Genomic DNA, 18440 nt, shown 5'->3' with positions numbered 1-18440 from the left:
ATGATTAGGGGGAAGAGTAGCTGTGGCAAAAAAAACCCGAGGGAATTATTTTTAATTGTGGTAGTAGCAGTTCTTTGGATGCTATGGGACAGGACTAAGTACAGCCCATCTATCTGCCTTGAAGGCTGAAGCTGGGAGAACAATTTTAAAACCTTCAGATACAAGGAGTTTTAATAGGAAAAAAAAATTACCTTGAAGGGGGAACTAGTGCTCGTTAAGGGGAAAAATAATAAAAACAACTTAAAAATACTATTGCTGGGTTTATCCCTGCTCTGGCAAAAGATGCTCTGACTGTGTTGTCTGCAGCAAAACTGGAGCTGTAGCATTTCACATCAGGAGAGGATCCTGCTCCTTTGTTGGTTCTTTTCCCTCTGTACATTCTTTTGCCTTTATTCAGCTTATTTTGTGGCTTCCTTCTAAAACCAGCTTTATGTAGGACAAATTGCACAACCTAGGGATACAGGTCAAAGCCATGGTACAGGCCTCTGTCATTTGTGCATTGTGGTGTTTCAGCTTCTGCAAAGGCTTCCTTCTAACACAGAAATATAAAGATACTAATGTGGCTTAATAAATAGTTAGCTGAACTCATGGCTTAACCATATTTTTGCTGTTCTGAAGCTACTAACTTGAAAGCATTGCTTCAGATTAGATTTTGGTATGCTCCTGCCAAGGAGCATAAGGGACACAGTGAAGGTCTACAGAAAATACAGTCCTCTTTGTGTTGTCTGTTTCTGTTTCTCATAAAATACATTCGTATGCATTGTACACTTCCAAAACATTGTCTTTCAATAAGTAATGTGCTTGCTATGACTATAATATAAAATGTGGGAATTTCTAATGCATTATTTTTACTGGTTATACTGTACTCATTTTTTTTCTTGGACAGTTCCTTTTTGTGATATTTTTTCATTAGGGCAGTATACAGTCGGGCTCTATCGTTCCACTGCACAGAGGGATGGGAAAACGAAAAATAGAAAATTTAACACTTATCCTATATTTTAACATTTAACATACAGTAATATTTCAAGTGGGAGATGCTTAAGTTGGTTATTTTAGGTTATTTTTTTTAAAAAAAGCAGTTAAACTATTTTATTTATTTGTAGCAAAATATGTGGATTCCAAGTTAAGAGCTGGTAATAAAGAAGCAACAGATGAAGAGCTGGAAAGAATCCTTGACAAAATCATGATCATATTTAGATTCATTCATGGTAAGAAATAGTGTTCACTGTTGATGCAATTAAAACTATTTTCCTTGCTACTAGCAGAACTGTGTTCCTCTGAATGTAAGAGATAGGAGCAGCATCACATTCTCAGGCCCTGGTCTTCATGGGAGGGATTTTCCACCCCAATATCTCTTGGAGGGACAGCACATGATTTTGCTCTGGTCCAGCTCTGGGGCCCCCAACTCAAGAGGGATGTGGACCTATTGGAGCAAGTCCAGAGGAAGCCATGAAGATGCTTCGAGGCCTGGAGCACCTCTGCTATGGAGACAGGCTGAGAGAGTTGAGGATGTTCAGCCTGGAGAAAATAAGGCTCTAGTGGAAGGTGTCCCTGCCCATGGCAGGGTGGTTGGAATTAGATGACCTTTAAGGTCCCTTCCAAACCAAACCATACTATGGTCTGCAGTTCTATGATTCTGTTATATCTACCTGCGCTATCAGTGGAAAATGTTGGTGGAAGTTCTTGTTTAAGGTGTGAAAGCTTGTGCGTGTCTGTATGACTTCTTTATTTCAAAAGGCTATCACAAACCAAGTGAGAAGACTTCTGTCACCTTAGGCTTTTAAAATATATATTTTAGTACATAGGAACCTTTTTTTTTATTTTACTTTTTTTTTTTTTTTTTTTTTTTTTTTTTTTTTTTAATATATTGGGCTACTGGAGGGAGAATGTTCTTCTGAACCCCAGAATAGTTTCATGTGGTTTGCAGCTGATCCAGTGGGAAAAACAAGGCAGCCCATAGCCCATGTTCCTGGGGAAAAAGAAAGAATTCAGCAAAATATGTTAAATAATTAAAATATAAGAAGAAAACAAATTGCCTATATGTTTTTCTTCACTGTTGCATAGTGAATATTGTTCTGCTGATCAACATGTCATGAGAAAGGCTTGTGTCATAAACCTGAAGTGCAGTGATGCAAATAGATTGTCGGATTTCAGTTGTATTTATTTTTCTCAATTTCCATACAGGGAAAGATGTGTTTGAGGCATTTTATAAGAAAGACTTGGCCAAAAGACTGCTGGTTGGAAAAAGTGCATCAGTAGATGCTGAGAAGTCCATGTTGTCAAAGCTTAAACATGGTAGGCACCTTCAGATGAGTTAAATTTCTATTACTCTTTGGCATGTAAATCTTATGATTTAAGAAGTGACAAACCAGATTTTAAGTAATAGCTGAACATATCACAGCTTTCATTGTGCTCAGCAAGAACTTTTGGACTGACCTTTTAGATATGTAACTGGTTCACTTAATTTATCTATAGATGAGCAAAATCCTCACAACATGTACCTATTTGTGGGTACTCGGTAACCTGACAAATCTGGCTCAGCTGTCTCAGGTTAAACTTTTATTGCTTGTTCTGTGCTGCTTTGTAACTGTAGGATCTTTGCTTTTAATTTGTGTGACAGAATGTGGTGCTGCTTTTACCAGCAAACTGGAGGGCATGTTCAAGGACATGGAACTGTCAAAAGATGTCATGGTTCAGTTTAAGCAGGTACATTTAACTTCTGTTTGTGTGATGAATTTTCAGTAGTGATGGGGAGGCACTTAATAGTGTTACACCTTGGATTAAGCTAAAATTAAACAGAACAGCTTTTGAGCAGGCCCTGGTTGTAGTATCAGAGTCCTACTTACAGTTCTGTTTATAGAAGAGAATTTATTTATTGTATATCTATTCAGAGAAAACATTCTTTGCCGTTCTATTTGATTCCATTTTAAGTAAATCACAGTTTGATTACCACATAGTAGTTTAGTTGTCTGACATTCTTTAAGATCCATGCCCCTTCATTCTGTAAACTGTTGCTTCTCTGATGAATTCTTTGTGAATGATCCACACCAGAGAAACTCTGTGAAGGTTGCTGAGTGCACAGAAACCATGTATGTCTCAGCCTCGAAGTTTCCGATCTGTTAGTGACAGAGGGAATGCTTGGAGGAAATACTGTATATGCTCATTCTGTTGTTGTACTTCTCCCTGGGTACCTGTTTTTGGGGCCTTACCGAAGACAGGATACTGGGATACAGATCTGTCCCAGGACACCTGCTCCTGTAATAAAATACTCCAGTGACTTTTCTGTCCCAGACTTTTCAGCCTGGCTTGACTGATGCTATACTCAAATTGTATGAAAATGTTTCGTCTAACAGGTGTGGAAGTGCCAGGGGATCCTTTTGACCTTATAGTTCTTGTCCTGGCTTCTGATCAAAAGCTTTTTCTTTTTTCGCTTTATTTGCATGTGGTTAAAGTTCCTTCAACCTTAATACCGTGTAAAGACAGGGGTCTAGGACACTTCAAGGCATGTTGTTCTTTTCTTCTTATTTTCAACCACTTGCTGTGTTTTGAGATTCAGGAGGAGGACATTAGGTTGTCATTCAAGATCCTGGTAGAGCATGTCTGTTCAAGGATGTGTCATGTAGAAACTTTTCAGCATTATACTCATTTTAGATTTCTAATTTAAGTATATATGTTTTCTAATTATGCAGACAGTATACTTGAATGATTTTTGTCTCTTGTATTTCAGTATATGCAGAACCAAAGTGACCCAGGAAATATAGACCTGACAGTAAATATATTAACTATGGGATATTGGCCAACTTACACACCTATGGAAGTCCACTTAAATTCAGAGGTTAGTGTTTAAATTCTTCCAAATGCACTTTATAGAGCAGAATTATAATCACTATCATAAAGTAAACTAATGCCCTTCATTTAATGTTTTTCTGCTAGTCATTTAAGGGATTTATCTCATTTTACAGATGTCAAAATTGCAAAAACTATAATGTGGATACAATATTTTTTTTCAGATTATTGTTTCAATTAATGTGTTGGGGGTTTTATCTTCTTAATAATAATAATATAAAATGAGTATTAAAATAAAATCAGTGTCCTACTTAACATTGCAGTCAAGCACTTAGAAGTTTAAAACTGGGCAGTAATTTAGTTAATCTTTAACTACATTGGTTAGGCACTTTGATCTAGCCAATAGTTATGTTACTGAACATTATTTTCTTCAGTAATATCCTTCCTCTGTTCTCTGCAATGTGCCACACAAAACCCTGCATTTAAATGGCATTTGCCTGAAAAAAGATTGCTTCCAAGTAGAGAGATATTTGCAAAGCTTCTGTCAGTAGTGATTTAAGTTGAAATATGGATTTGGAGTCCTATTTTCTGCAATATCTTGCTTGATGTGGAAGCTTTTGTATTCTTGCTCCTGTGGCATCTTTTCCTCTGTAGCAGAGTACTTTGGAAGCATCCAACCTGAGCAACACGCCATGAAAATGGAGGTGTAAAAAAACCCCTTACTTGGAAGTAAGAGGGTATAAAGTTCTGGAATCAGACTTGATTCTGTATAGGACAATCTGAAGGAAGAACTTGGGAGCAGATGGTAATAGTCAGTGTGTAGGTGTGAGAGGGTATGCTTTTTGTTCTATGACACTCTCGGTCAGATTCAAAGTCCAGGACAAAGCTTGTATTTATTTTTAAGGTTTAAAAGCCTTTACAAGGGGTTATTTTACTTTTTAACAAGCGAACAAACAAACAAAAAAAGGGAGAAATAAAAAGCTGGTTTTGAATCAGGACTTTCCTTCATGCATAATAGTACCAGTGTACTTAAGAGCAGAATTTTGCACTTTGGATTTAGTTTTTAATACAAAACCACTCATTGTGAAACATTGTTGAGGAGAATAAAGAAATTACATGTGTGAAATAATCCAGCATCACTGTACTGATATAATCCTAATAAACATTTATCTCACTTTGCTTTACAGATGATAAAGCTTCAAGAGGTGTTTAAAACCTTCTACCTGGGAAAACACAGTGGTCGAAAGCTTCAGTGGCAGACCACTTTAGGACATGCTGTGCTAAAGGCAGAATTTAAGGAAGTAAGTTTGCTTGTTTAATGCTTAGCCTGTTGGGATGAAACTTAAGTGAGTTATTGGAAATCTAGTCATGTAATGTATTTTTTTATAAAGGTAGTAACATTTTTGTAGAGGGACAGTCACAATTCAATATTGTTACTTTTGCATAGAAAGTTGGCTTTTTATAATTAAACTGAAATACTACCTGGCTAACAGGAGACAACAATATGATACTGGTATTTATTTGACAGGAATTGTTGCTCATTTGAATAAAATAAGTTGTAAAAACCAGGAAATTAATGAAAGAGAAATAATGTAGCATCTTTTTATTTTTAATATCATAGAACCACAGAATGGTTTGGGTTGGAAGGGACCTTAAAGATCATCCGGTTCCAACCCCCTGCCATGGGCAGGGACACCTTCCACTAGACCAGGTTGCTCAAAGCCCTGTTCAACCTGGTCTTGAACACTGTCAGGGATGGGGCAGCCACAACTTCTCTGGGCAACCTGTGCCAGTGTCTCAACACCCTTATAGTGAAGAAAATGGAAATACAGACTTGTTTTAATCATAGAATACTGGTGGCACTTTCAATATGCTTCACTGATACAAAAAGAGACTGAAGGGTATTAGTCATGTAATGATTAAAATTAAAATGATTAAATGGTTAAAATTTAAATGCTTGTCGAATTATTTAAGTCTTAAATAACCACACTGTATCTTAATGTGGTTTTGTTTTGTCTCACAGAATATCTTGCCTAGCTAATAATGCAGCTTAATTGAGACAGCAAAGACAAAAAACCCCCTTGAATTCTTTTGCTAACTCACTGTAACTGAAACTCAGAGGTTTAGGTGTTATGCAACAGTAGGATGGATAGGTTTGTAGCTGTTGATTGACAGAGGTGTTTACAGCTTTCTGAAGAGTTTGAGCTATTTCCTTTCCATTGCCTGTTTGTACAAATATTGTGCTACTTGACAATACAATCACTCTGTATCATGGTAAACAAAAAAATTATCTTTTGTTTCTTTCATATTTGATCCAACACCAAGATTTCTTTTATATTAGTTTCTTCACCTCCATAAAATGAAGCCTGGTTGAAGCATGAAGAGATTCGTTATTGATGGCAGCAAAGCCAGAATTTCATGTATTGTAATTAAAGTGAAGTAAATGATGTCAAGTAAATACAAGGCCATTCTAATGAGCTTCTGCTGTGTGCTGTATTGCTAATGTGAGAGGAGCAAAAAAATCTGAGGTTTTAAAAATATCCTGCTTCCTCAGTTCTGCATTCAGGCAGATTCTTCTGTGTGCCAGGCATTCTAAAAATGCACATTTCTTCTTCTAAAATTAGAAAAAAGAATGTATAGCTTCTGTAACTTGGCAGATTTGGAGGATACAATAGAAAATGCTCTGAATATTACCTCTAATTGTTTGATATTTCTTTTTTAGGGAAAGAAAGAATTTCAAGTATCGCTCTTTCAGACATTAGTGTTGCTTATGTTTAATGAAGGAGATGAATTCAGTTTCGAAGAAATTAAAATGGCCACTGGTGTAGGTAGGAAAGTACTTTTGATTCTTAAATTTATTCATCGAGTGGTTGCCAATTATAGAATCATAGAATAGTTAGGGTTGGAAAGGACCTTAAGATCATCTAGTTCCAACCCCCCTGCCATGGGCAGGGACACCCCACACTAAACCATGTCACGCAAGGCCTCATCCAACCTGGCCTTGAACACCGCCAAGGATGGAGCATTCACAACCTCCCTGGCCAACCCATTCCAGTGCCTCACCACCCTCACAGTAAAGAATTTCTTCCTTATATCCAATCTAAACTTCCCCTGTTTAAGTTTGAACCCATTACCCCTTGTCCTGTCACTACATTCCCTGATGAGTAGTCCCTCCCCAGCATATGTAAAGGCCTAATTTTAAGAAATTTGCTGTGATCATTAGAACAAACTGGATCAATAGCATGTAGACCCTAAAAGAGATGAGGAAAACACCCTGCTTCTACTTCTTAATGTAGATAGCTTCACAAAATTAATAGTGAGAGCTGTGTAGCATATGGTGCTACTAACAACCTATTAGGTTTACAAAATGTATCACTGCAATTCGTAAAATTCAAGTGGTGATAAAGACGAACCTACAGCTTGGTTTAGTTCTATTACAGTTTCAAATACTGTGTTTTGAAAATGATCTTCTGTGGAATGCTGTCATTTTGGGGTGATTCAAGAGAGTATTTTCAGTTTAACTGTTCAGAGAACTTGCCCACCTGTTTTCCATTCCTGTTGCAGGAGTGCCCCATTTGCAAGAGGTCTGATTTGTTAAGGAGAGCAGTGTCCTGTAGGGTGTAGGCTTTGTTAGCTGCTTGAAACCTGAAAGCAGAAAGAACAAAGAAAACTGAGGAAAAGGATAGTTTTCTTTTAATCACCTGCAGCATCTGCCTTCTATGTTCTTATGCTCTTGGATGGTTTAGTTTGTTTTTTTAAAATTTGTTTTATTTTTACACTTTATTGAAATAGTTACAGCCATTAGGCACTAAAAATGGTAATACTATCATCTCTTTACTCTGCAACTTCTGCAGCAACCAGCAGGTCATACCCACCAGTCCTTCATATGTTGAATATTAAGATCAACCTAATAGAGCAACTGCTGAAAGAGTACTTGAACCCATGCAAGTACTAAAATACTGTAAATATATTTACTAAAATACTGTAGAATGGGGATATCAAGAATCCCTCTGTTTCAGAACAGTGCTTTGCAGAAGGCAGTACAGCCTGGGTGCTCCAGTTTCTCAGCATCAGTGCTTAAGTTGCTTAGTCATCCACACCATTAATGCTAAGGGAGCTGAAGAAAACACATGCCAGTGTGAATAAGCATCAGGATAGTCCAGAGAGGCTCATTAGGTCAGAGTACAATGGTTACAGAACAAATATAAGTTCACGCAAGTATGATCCAGATCCTGCTTTCCCATCTTGTCTTGATGTACCTTGGAGCTTGCATTCTGGCTGCCTGACAACAACAGATAAAATCTGCTGCATGGAAATCCATTCCATTATGGCACAATAGAAAGGATTTCAATAGACTTTTTTCAAGGCAGATGGCTGAAATTGATAGTTGGGATCTACCTAAATTATGTCATTGCACCATGTCTGTGTTTCTCTCCCATACGGGGAAGTAGTGTAGGAATGCTGGTAGTAAGGACAGTTCAGGATCCACAGAGTTCCCATGGGGTCAGGATGGATGACATTAAAATCTCTTGTCTTCTCTACCTACACAAGGCATTTGGAGCTGCTTTAGAGAGGTCCCATTCCCACCTAGCAGTCCCCCTACTTCTAAAGAAGAGGAAATTCTTATGGCCAGAAATGGTGTCAGAAATAGATCCCACACTGCGCTTTGCTACTAGGATGATCCTTTTGCTCAGTGGTACCCTGCCAAAATTTGGTATCCTGGGTAGTTGGAAAAGAACAGTGATTCAGTTATTAGAAAAGGTAGCTGAATTTGTGATGCAGCTGCTTGGTGAATTGACCGCTCAGGGCAGAGGTGTTGGCAAACAGACTCTGAGACACCACCCAGCATGAACCAGAGGTTCTGGCTCATGGCTACAAATGGTAGCACATGGTAAAAATCCTGGAGGGCAAAACTTGGGGATTTGGGTTGCCGTAGAAACTGTTTCTAAATGTTCTAAACACCAGGTGCAGGCGTAGACAGACAGGCAGAATTGCAACCTATGCCTTAAAAAATAATGTGTTGAAAAGGGCCTAGATTTATTGAAAAGTAGGAAAGCCATTGAAAAGTAGGAAAGCCACTGAAAAGTAGGAAAGCCTTTGAAACAGGGGGAACATGTACAAGAAGGGGCTCCATCTAAATTCAGAAGGAGTCAAAAAGAAATCGCTGGCACATTTTAAGGTTTTAGAAGGTCTGTAAGGGTTTATCAGAGTTCTCCCTCCACCATCTAGAAATAAAATGGTGGATCTGAGAAGAGTTCAGAGAATGGGAATAAAGATGGAAGACATGGGACAGCTTTCATTAGAAGGATCAGTTGTATATGCTAGGACTAAACTAACTAGACCAAAAGTTCAACAGGACAGGTTCAGGGAAGAGCAAAGCACTGAAGGTTTCTCAACATGTAGAAACCACCTCTGGCTTACGAAGTCTCTTAGCCCTAAGTGATTGTAGACTTAGTGAGCAGTAGGACGAGGAGAGGAGGAAGAGCAGGGAAGTGTGAGGCTGTATTAGCTTTTCTCTATGCTCATCTGCTTGTGGCCACTGCTGAAGACAGGGTGCTGGGCTAGACGGACCTTCTGACCCAGGGTGGGTGTTCTTCAGTTCTAAATACTGAAAGAGACACTGAACCTCCCAACTCTGAAGAACTGGCCCTAACCACTTCCTTTACTTTGGTGTTCACATGTACCAGCTTTTTCTGGGAGGTGGTGGAAGTCTTGCGCAGTTTTCCGTTAGTTAATATGTGTTTATGTTGAGGCACTATTATGAGGGATTACCCACTCTTTGCATATTGCTGTTTACTGCAGAAGAGTTCAGAGGGCTGTGTAAATACCATAGGGCAGAATATAATATTGCAATTTGAAGTGTCAGTAAAGGGTTTAGAACAGATGAGTAAATCACACAGTAAATTAGACCACCACTAACTGAACAGTATTCACCCCGATGCTTTACAGGAATCCATTGTAGTTATTATTCAGGTGATCCTTGGTGCAAGCTTGACAAGAGCAATGCTAAATCTATTTATTTATTTACATTGGTGGGGTAACTCTTCAGATTATTGCAGGGTAGCCAGCCTGTACTGGGAGGAATGGAATTGGCAGGCCCATGGATAAATGTATACTAGGGAAGAGCCAGCATAATTTATGTGGTATATGATTTTACTTTCAAATTCTTTGAGAGAGTCAGTAAGCATATCCAAAACCATATTTGTGCTTTTTGAAAGTTCTTGATAAGAGCTTCTCACAAGCTCTAAAATAGTGAAATAGAGAAAGGAAGCTCTTATTTGGGATCCCCAGGTATTATTCATCGTGGCCACGAATGACCTGAAGAAGATGAATACTCTCATGTGATAGAATTTGATGCTGATACCTTAGGAAGGTCATATCTGAAACATGTAAAAAAAGTCACAAAGGGATCTCGCACTGTTGAACAATTAGGAGATCAAATGGCATCCAGTGTTCATGAATACCTGGGGCAGGAGCTGGGTGAGGGGAATAACCTTAATCATGTCAGAGATTGCCTTTGTTAGGTGTGAGTGTGCAGGAGTGAAGCTGTGCTGTCATTGTGTCCCCTGGAAAGAAAATCCATCAGAAAGAAAAGTTCATCAGTGATCAGAAGGGCAAACAGCATCTTGGTAACTTCTGGGGAAGTAACTGAGAACAAAGCAGACAGGACCTTTATGCTGTGTGTGTGCTTGTGTTTGGATACTTCATAAATTTCAGGATAGCCCATATCTACAGTGTATAGTAGAATTAGATAAGGACAAAAAAGGATAAGAAGAAATACAGCAGGTATAGAACAGTTCCCGTGCAGAGGGTGGAGACTTCATCTCTTAAACTTGGGGCATGATAATTCGGAGAGAGGTGAAAAGGACGAAATACAAGTCTGTTGAATTACGAATCGCTTAGAGGCAGTGAATAGTGAATTCACTAGCTCTCACAGCACAAGAATTGAGGCACCTTTTGGCTTCTCTATCTTACTAGCCAAGTCAAAGAACTCATGTTGGGTGAACAGGCATTTTGATCCGATTCCTGTAAAGTACAATGTGGTTGTTCTCAACTGAAACCAAGTTAGCTGCCTAAGATTAATGGCAGGTCTTAATTGTCAAATGTCAGATCAACTCAAATTGAGTCAGCTCCCAATTTCCTGCATGCACATTGATTTTTCATTGAGAACACCATGAAGGTAATCTTAAGTTATATTCTGCTTATTTAATGTGTTCCTGTGGATCTCTTACTATATAAGCATCATGGATAATGTCTTCATCTAGCCATAAGCTGGAAGTTGTGTTCTGCAGTCACTGTTACAATTTAAAGAGATGAGATTGTCCCTGGTACATTAATACAGTTATAAAATCCATAAACTGACGCTCAAAAGAAAGAATAGTTACTTGCTCTTTGGTAACCATGCTTCTTTGAGCTGTGTTGTCCAAATACACTCTGTGGTTTTACCTGCCTTTCTCCTAGCATTACTAGGAGCTGTAGTTTTTACTTCAGTGATTGAGTGATATTCTTCCCTTTGGCATACTGTAGCCTGAGACTTAGCGTGCCAAGCAGAAGCAAAGCTCCAAAGCATATTGAGTGTTTGGAAAAGCATTTTTTTTTTGTTTGTTTGGACAGAAACACAGCTCAGCAATCTGCATTTACTGAAGGTGAAACCCCCTGAAAAATTGTGAAAGATCACAAATACCTATTTAGTCAAAGTAGCTTAAAGGGGTTTTTTTAGTAATCATAGAACAGCTGGAACTTTAAAAAAAAAGGTCACTCTGTGAAAGTTAAAAGTATTTTAGAAGCAGTAATAGTGTTAATCTTTTACTCAGCTACACTGCATTTCAGCACTAGGTTGCAAAACCTTTCTTTCAATTTTTAGACTAAAACTGTTCAAGAGATCCAACACATTTGATGATAATTTTATATTATGAGTAAAAGTATTCTAGAGACTGCAGAGGGTGTTTGAATGCAAAATCTTGATACATGACTTTGCAACACAATTATGAGACTATTTTAGACTTCATTTTGTTGTCCAAATGCTTTTAGCTTTAAATTGTAGTAAATATAATTTTGCTCACTGGCTTGTTTCTACTATTTCCTGTCAGGGGGGAAGTTTGTGATTATAATAGGTGCGAGCTCTACCTTCACGTAAAACATCTCCCTATTAATTTAAACTTCTGTTTGTTTGTGGGTTTTTAATTATTATTATATGTTTTCTAGGGTGTGTTAAAAATCGTAATGAAATTGTAAAATGGGTGGCTTGAGTTTCTTGTCATCAGTGTTTTTTTTCTTGTAATGTCTTGTTACTACCAAGCAAGATAAAATAAAACCAGGCTCATGTTAATGTGAATTCTTTTCTGAAACTCCTTTTGGTTGGAAAGCTCACTGAGGTGAGTCCATGTCTGTCTTTCTGATGGGTACAATTCATGCACACTCTTGGCACTTGCCAGTCAAGGATGTGAGACCCAAGTTTGACAGCTGTCAGTTGTTACCTAATTTGAACTTATTTGGAAGAAGGTATTAAGATAAAACCAGTGACTTTTCAAATGTATTTCTACATTAATTAGATAAAACTCTTCATGTTATGCTTTGTTCTTCTTTCTCTCAACTCTGAACTTCTTCACAGAGGACAGTGAATTAAGAAGAACCTTGCAGTCTTTAGCTTGTGGAAAAGCACGAGTATTGATTAAAAATCCAAAGGGCAAGGATGTAGAAGATGGAGATAAATTCATCTTTAATGGTGATTTCAAGCACAAATTGTTTAGAATAAAGATCAACCAAATCCAAATGAAAGAAACAGTATGTATTTAATTTTTGCATTCATTCTGTTTGTTTATCTGTGTGTCCCACTTGGAGGGACAGAATCTCTGCAGTTCCTCTCGTAGTTTTTTGCATATGGAGAAAGGAAACAGGTGTTTAATTTTTTGGTAGTCAGGATGACTTGCAGAGGCACTAAAGATTTTAGGTCTCACTGAAATTGGAAAAAAAACCCTTTCTAGGTTCCTTCCTATGATTGTGAATTTAAATGCCTCTATTTAAAACTGGTAGAATCTTGTAGGTGTTTCAGTCCATCTTTGAAGTTTCTGTGGTATGGCTGAAGTGTTGGTATTATATTGAACTCATGAAGCAAATGTCATCATCTCACTTCTTTATTTAGCGGGTATGGGAGTTATTGAAGTCAGGGTTGTCCCTGATTTTGCAGTGGATGTTTTTGTTGCACTTGAATACCAATTCCTGGCACAAGATAATATGTTTTAATGAACATTGACTTCTTTCCTTTTGCCTTTGCATATAAAAACCCCAAAAAGTCAAATTGGAGCTGATCAGTTTGATACAAAAGACTGCTGTATTTGGACTGACAAATCATTGTGTTCTCTCAAAAATCTGAAGTGACTTAAGATTTTGTTTAATTTATCAAATAGAATTAAAATAAGATGGATGATATTATTTTCTTTATATTATTCTTAACTTTGGCTTGCTTTTAGCAGTATGCTTCAGGATCACAGTTCTTAGCATGCAGTAATGCAGGAGTCTGTCTCAAAGATGAATAAGGATACATGAGTTTAATTTCATTGTAAAGGTTAACTATAGAAATATAATTGATTAAAAATAGCAATAAAAGGCGATCTGATTTGTGGCATTGTATTGTTCTTTAGGTCGAGGAACAGGTCAGCACAACTGAAAGAGTATTTCAAGACAGGCAATACCAGATTGATGCTGCAATCGTACGAATAATGAAGATGAGAAAGACTCTTGGTCATAATCTCCTTGTTTCTGAGCTGTATAATCAACTGAAATTTCCTGTAAAGGTAACTGATTTTGATTTTCAAACCTTCCAATGATTATCTAAGAATATATAATATATTTTTCCATTCACCTTGTCCATAAGAGTAAGAATCATAGAATGGTTTGGGTTGGAAAGGACCTTAAGATCATCTAGTTCCAACTCCCCTAGACCAGGTTACTCGAAGCTCCATCCAACCTGGCCTTGAACACTGCCAGGGATGGAGCATTCACCACTTCTTTGGGCAGCCTGTTCCAGTGCCTCACCACCCTCACAGTAAAGAACTTATTCCTTATATCTAACCTGAACTTCCCCTGTTTAAGTTTAATCCTGTTACCCCTTGTCCTATTGCTACACTCCCTGATGAATAGTCCCTCTCCAGCATCCTTGTAGGCCTCCTTCAGATACTGGAAGGCTGCTATTAGGTCTCCACACAGCCTTCTCTTCTCCAGGCTGACTTGCTCCAACAGTTCCATGTTGGGGACACCAGAACTGGAATATGAAATATGTTTTAATCAAATCCAAAAAGAAAGGTATTAAAATTACTGTTTAAACAGAAATAAGCCAGACTATCAGTAGGAAATTATATTTAGATATTTACTATGGCACATCTTATGGAGCTGTTAGCATTCCTAGTTTTTAAAATGAAATATATTTGCATTTATATTACTAACTGTTAAACTAATCTCATCTTTTCTTGTAGCCTGGAGACTTGAAAAAGAGGATTGAATCTCTCATTGACAGAGACTATATGGAGAGAGACAAAGACAACCCTAATCAGTACCACTATGTTGCTTAATGGAGAAGAAATCCTTTTATTTAAAAAAATAAAATAAAATAATAAAAAAACAACGCAAAAAAACTCCCACAAGAATCATGCATATTATATCTTCAGGACACCAAATACCTGTGCTGTTCCAGACTTTCCTTTTAGCAGATTTCAGGTTGATGTATATTATTCAACCAGCTGCATGCACTGCTGTGGAAAAGAAGCAAAATGACATGTTAATTGATCATCCTCATCAGGACTACTTAATTTTAAGTATCATGTTTTTATTTCTTTTAGTTACTCTCTTGTTCTTTTGGGTTCTTCAAAATTTAGTTTTACAATTTTGTTTAACAGTGTCATTGAAGTTGAATGGAAAGGTAAAATTACCTGTGTGAGAAATACTTTGTGATGGATGCAAGTCTGGTTTCTTCATTTCCATGTTCCTAACTGCATCTGTAAAGACCCTATATGCTGCATTCTTTAGCTACAGTGACAACTGCGGTAACTTTTTAAAACCTTTCATTGATGAACACTTATGTACAAGCAGTGTTGTTGAAATACACTGACTTTTTGAAATTACGCACCATGAAACCCCTTCACTTTGTGCTCAGTTAATTTTCTTTCAAATGATTATGAGCTTCAGTCTGGTTTGGACAAATCAGGTTTTGAAGTGAGATCCTTGAAGTGCCAAGAGGACAACTGTGTTCATGTGTGTAGTGAGTTGTTGGATTATTTAACTAAGATATGGATTATCATTTTATTACTACTTCTGCTGGCTTGGGTGGCAAAGATTAGATCTGCGTCAAGAGGCCCTACCTCATTTTAGGGCAACGGGTGTTTATCACTTTGTGTAACGGCCGTAACATTTAGTTTTGCCTTGAAAATAACATACAGGGAACCTACTGTACAGCGTGCTCCACTTGAAAAAAAGAAACCCCTTTTTTTAAAAAGACTTTTATGGTCTCAATCTTGTGAAAGCATAGTTTTTTGTCTTGAAAGACTAAGGATTTTGTGAGTACTTTGTTTCATATTGTATATATGTAAGCTGATTTGAATTCAAGAATGAAAGACACTGTGGATCTGTTAGATAACTGTACCTATAAGGAAGACATCTTTTGTGGTAAGAGTTGCAACAAGACTGTTTATTTTTCTGGATTTGCATACTGGTGTGTTTCATTCTGAAAAAGAGCTACCAAAGGAGTTTTGAGCATGGCATAAATGAGAATGTAACTGAGCAATATTTTTTCTTGAGAGATACCATACTGAGTTTATGTAATACAGGGTTTGTGCATCAATTAAAAGGCCACCACCTCTTCTTAAAGTAAACATCGCTGAGAGTTGACATCTTGTGGATTTACATCTGAAAGTCCTTATCCTGTCACCTGGTGTCATTAATTGTATTACATTCTTCCGAATTATTTTTGTTCCCTTTGTGTTTAGAAACTAAACACATTTAGTTTATTGTATTTAAAGCGTATTTAATATTGTAATTTAAGGTAGACTTATTTTAATATTTGAATCTTCAGTTAATGCAAATAAAATCTTTGATGCATATTAAATATTAATTTCTTAGCCTTTGTGAGAATATCGTACTTCAGTTTGTGCAGTTTGTTCTTTAGTGTGAATTATACCATTCACCTTGTAATTCACTTTGTAGGCACGTAGAAGCGGAGCAGCTCCATTTCACTAGACTTTTAAAACAAAAAGGAGTGTGTGCCTCACAGAAATGTAATGGACAGAGGCTTTATCCTCACAGAAGGTTGGCAGAGGTATGCAGTAACTGATACCAAGCAGTAAATGTACCACCTTTCCTTTTCCCGGTTCAGTGGTTTCAAACAATAGATTAAAAGCAGTGGTGTTATCCTAGAGATGACTGGAATGGTTCTGCCTTACAATGCAGTGTTAATTGATTAAAAGTGCTAAGATGTGCAGTTTTTCTTAATTACCACAGACTAGAACTCTTTGGCCAAATTACTCTCATACAGCAATCAAAAATGAGTTGTTCCACCAGCAGTGGAAATAATGAAGCCTGCCTATCTGTGATGTGTCCCTTCAGTCCCCTACTGTATAACCCCTCACCTCAAATAACCTCAAGCAGCAGTAGTGCAGAGAGTTCTTCTGCTTAGTTCTGCCCTTCTGCTACCTTGTGGGAATGTTTGTTTCATTCTCCTTTATCCAGCTGCTGATCTCCACCCATCCCTTTACCCCCCAGACCCACAGAGAATGTAATGATCTCCAAAGATTTTTACTCTTCGTGGTCTGAAAGTAGCTTCAGTTTCAAAAGCAGTGAAAGAGACTGAAAGGCCAGATGATTGTGACTCTCTTTTTCTCAAGTCTTCATTTTTTATTTGATTTCCTCAAATTCCTGGGAGTTTGCATTTTTCTGAACCAAATGGGTAACTGGTTAGTTCATTAGCATGATAATCACTGCTTCATAGCAAACCAGCTGTATTTCATTGCCTTTTGATGGAGGTGACAGAATTTGGCTGAGCATCCAGCCAGTTGTTAGTCTGATGCCAGCTATTTGGGTTCTCATCACCTTGAGTATATTTGTGCTCACAGGTCAGAAATTGCTAAACATTTCTTGCTGGAAGATCACGCAGTGTTGAAGACACTGGGCTGTAGCAAAGTAACAGATTTCCTCTGTAGCACGTCTATGCTCAGAAGATGTCTTGAAAATGTGAATCTTGGCAATTCAGTGTCCTTGAACAAATCGTACAGCAGCTGCTGTGGAATGACAAAAATAGCAGGAATCCAGGATACAGGTGGCACCTCTCCAATTTTACCAAACCCTTTCAATGTAACTTGAAATTTTCCAGTTTAACATAAGCATTCTGGTACCTCTTCCAGACATATGTGTATTTAAAAAGCAATTTTCCTAAACGTGATGTTCTGTCACCTAGCCCAGTGTTTTCTGAGGGAAAGCCAGTGTGAGAATGCAGGCTGACAGCCAACTTGCAGGTGCGTCCCAAGTCTGACAATTGCAGTTCTCCTTACCAGCCACCACCAGCCTCCTTCCTGCCTGCTACTTGTGCCCTTTCATCTCAGTTCTGCATTTCAGCTTCCCTGTATTCCTCTACCTGAACCTAGGTTTATCATTTAACTCCCTTGGTCTGTTGTAGCTTCTTGAATTCTTTTTTTTTTTTTTTTTGTAATATGCATCTTGGGGGGGGGGGGGGGGGCAGGGAGAGGGACTATTACGCACCTTTCAGGCAACTTTATGCATTAATTTGTTATGCCAACAGACCTATTAGTAAGTTTATGATCTTTGGCAGGTTGGTTGTGGAGAGCAGACTCTCTACTGTAACCTTGGCTATCTATTCCTAGCAAGTCTCTTCAGAAAGAAAGTAACCCTGTGAAGTCAGATAATACACAGCAAAAGGCCACAGGAAAAACTGAGCAGTTTCTGTGGCAATTCTTTCCTGGTAAAAATTCCCGTCTACTCTGTCTCCCATGCTAACACTCAGCCTCAACATTGCAGAACAGTTTGGGTCCTACTATTGGCTCCTAGATCTCCTGGGTATTTCCCATATTCTTCCCCATAAGCAGCTGTTCTGCACCCATGGCTCTGAAGAGGGGACAGGAGCTGTACCACAGTTAATCTGTAACCATGTTCATCTTGGTTGGCCAGCAGCTCTGTCAAACTGTGCAGTGGCTGTGTATGAACTTCATTGCCTATGGTAACAGCACTAATTTGGATCTCCAGGCTGTCTACATGCCAGCTTTTACAGAAGCTGTAACTCCATGTTTGTTTATGTCTTACTCTGCTATCAAGTTTGATTGATGTCAGCCGACAAGTTATTGAGCAGTGAGGCAAATGGTCAGCAAGGTTGCACAAGACTTGCTCCATTAGCAAAGCTGGCTAACAAGCACCCCGTAGTGGGTCACTGGCAGTGACATGGAAACTGGTGACTGTGCAATCTCTACACCACTATCAAAGGCTTAATAAGCTAATGATCCACAGCATGCAAGATCAACATCATTCTCCACTGACAGAACCCGTATGTTCTTTACTTACGATTTCTTGCCACAATGCTGTTGCTGAATGCAACTTGTATATTAATTGGTAGTAATCCAAGCATGTGCCATTTTTCAATTCATAAATGCCTACCGATT

General features: G+C 38.1%; 1 protein-coding gene across 2 annotated transcripts in view; it reads left to right on the top strand.

The window, feature by feature from the left end:
* The window catches only part of CUL4A (cullin 4A), a 39880-nt gene extending 23964 nt beyond the window's left edge, over window positions 1–15916 (top strand). For both annotated transcript variants that reach the window (XM_080614002.1, XM_080614003.1), the window contains 9 exons: window positions 1104–1208; window positions 2185–2295; window positions 2621–2706; window positions 3728–3835; window positions 4974–5087; window positions 6509–6614; window positions 12398–12570; window positions 13428–13580; window positions 14259–15916. In XM_080614002.1, coding sequence (XP_080470128.1) covers window positions 1104–1208; window positions 2185–2295; window positions 2621–2706; window positions 3728–3835; window positions 4974–5087; window positions 6509–6614; window positions 12398–12570; window positions 13428–13580; window positions 14259–14354 — 1052 coding nt within the window. In that variant the 3' untranslated portion in view covers window positions 14355–15916. The remainder of the gene's footprint in view (window positions 1–1103; window positions 1209–2184; window positions 2296–2620; window positions 2707–3727; window positions 3836–4973; window positions 5088–6508; window positions 6615–12397; window positions 12571–13427; window positions 13581–14258) is intronic.
* The last annotated feature ends 2524 nt before the right edge of the window (window positions 15917–18440 follow it).

Source organism: Psittacula echo, assembly GCF_963264785.1.
Source record: "Psittacula echo genome assembly, chromosome: 3".
NCBI lineage: Eukaryota > Metazoa > Chordata > Aves > Psittaciformes > Psittacidae > Psittacula > Psittacula echo.
Note: the sequence above shows the minus strand (reverse complement) of the source record. Positions and strands in the feature narration are given on the sequence as shown.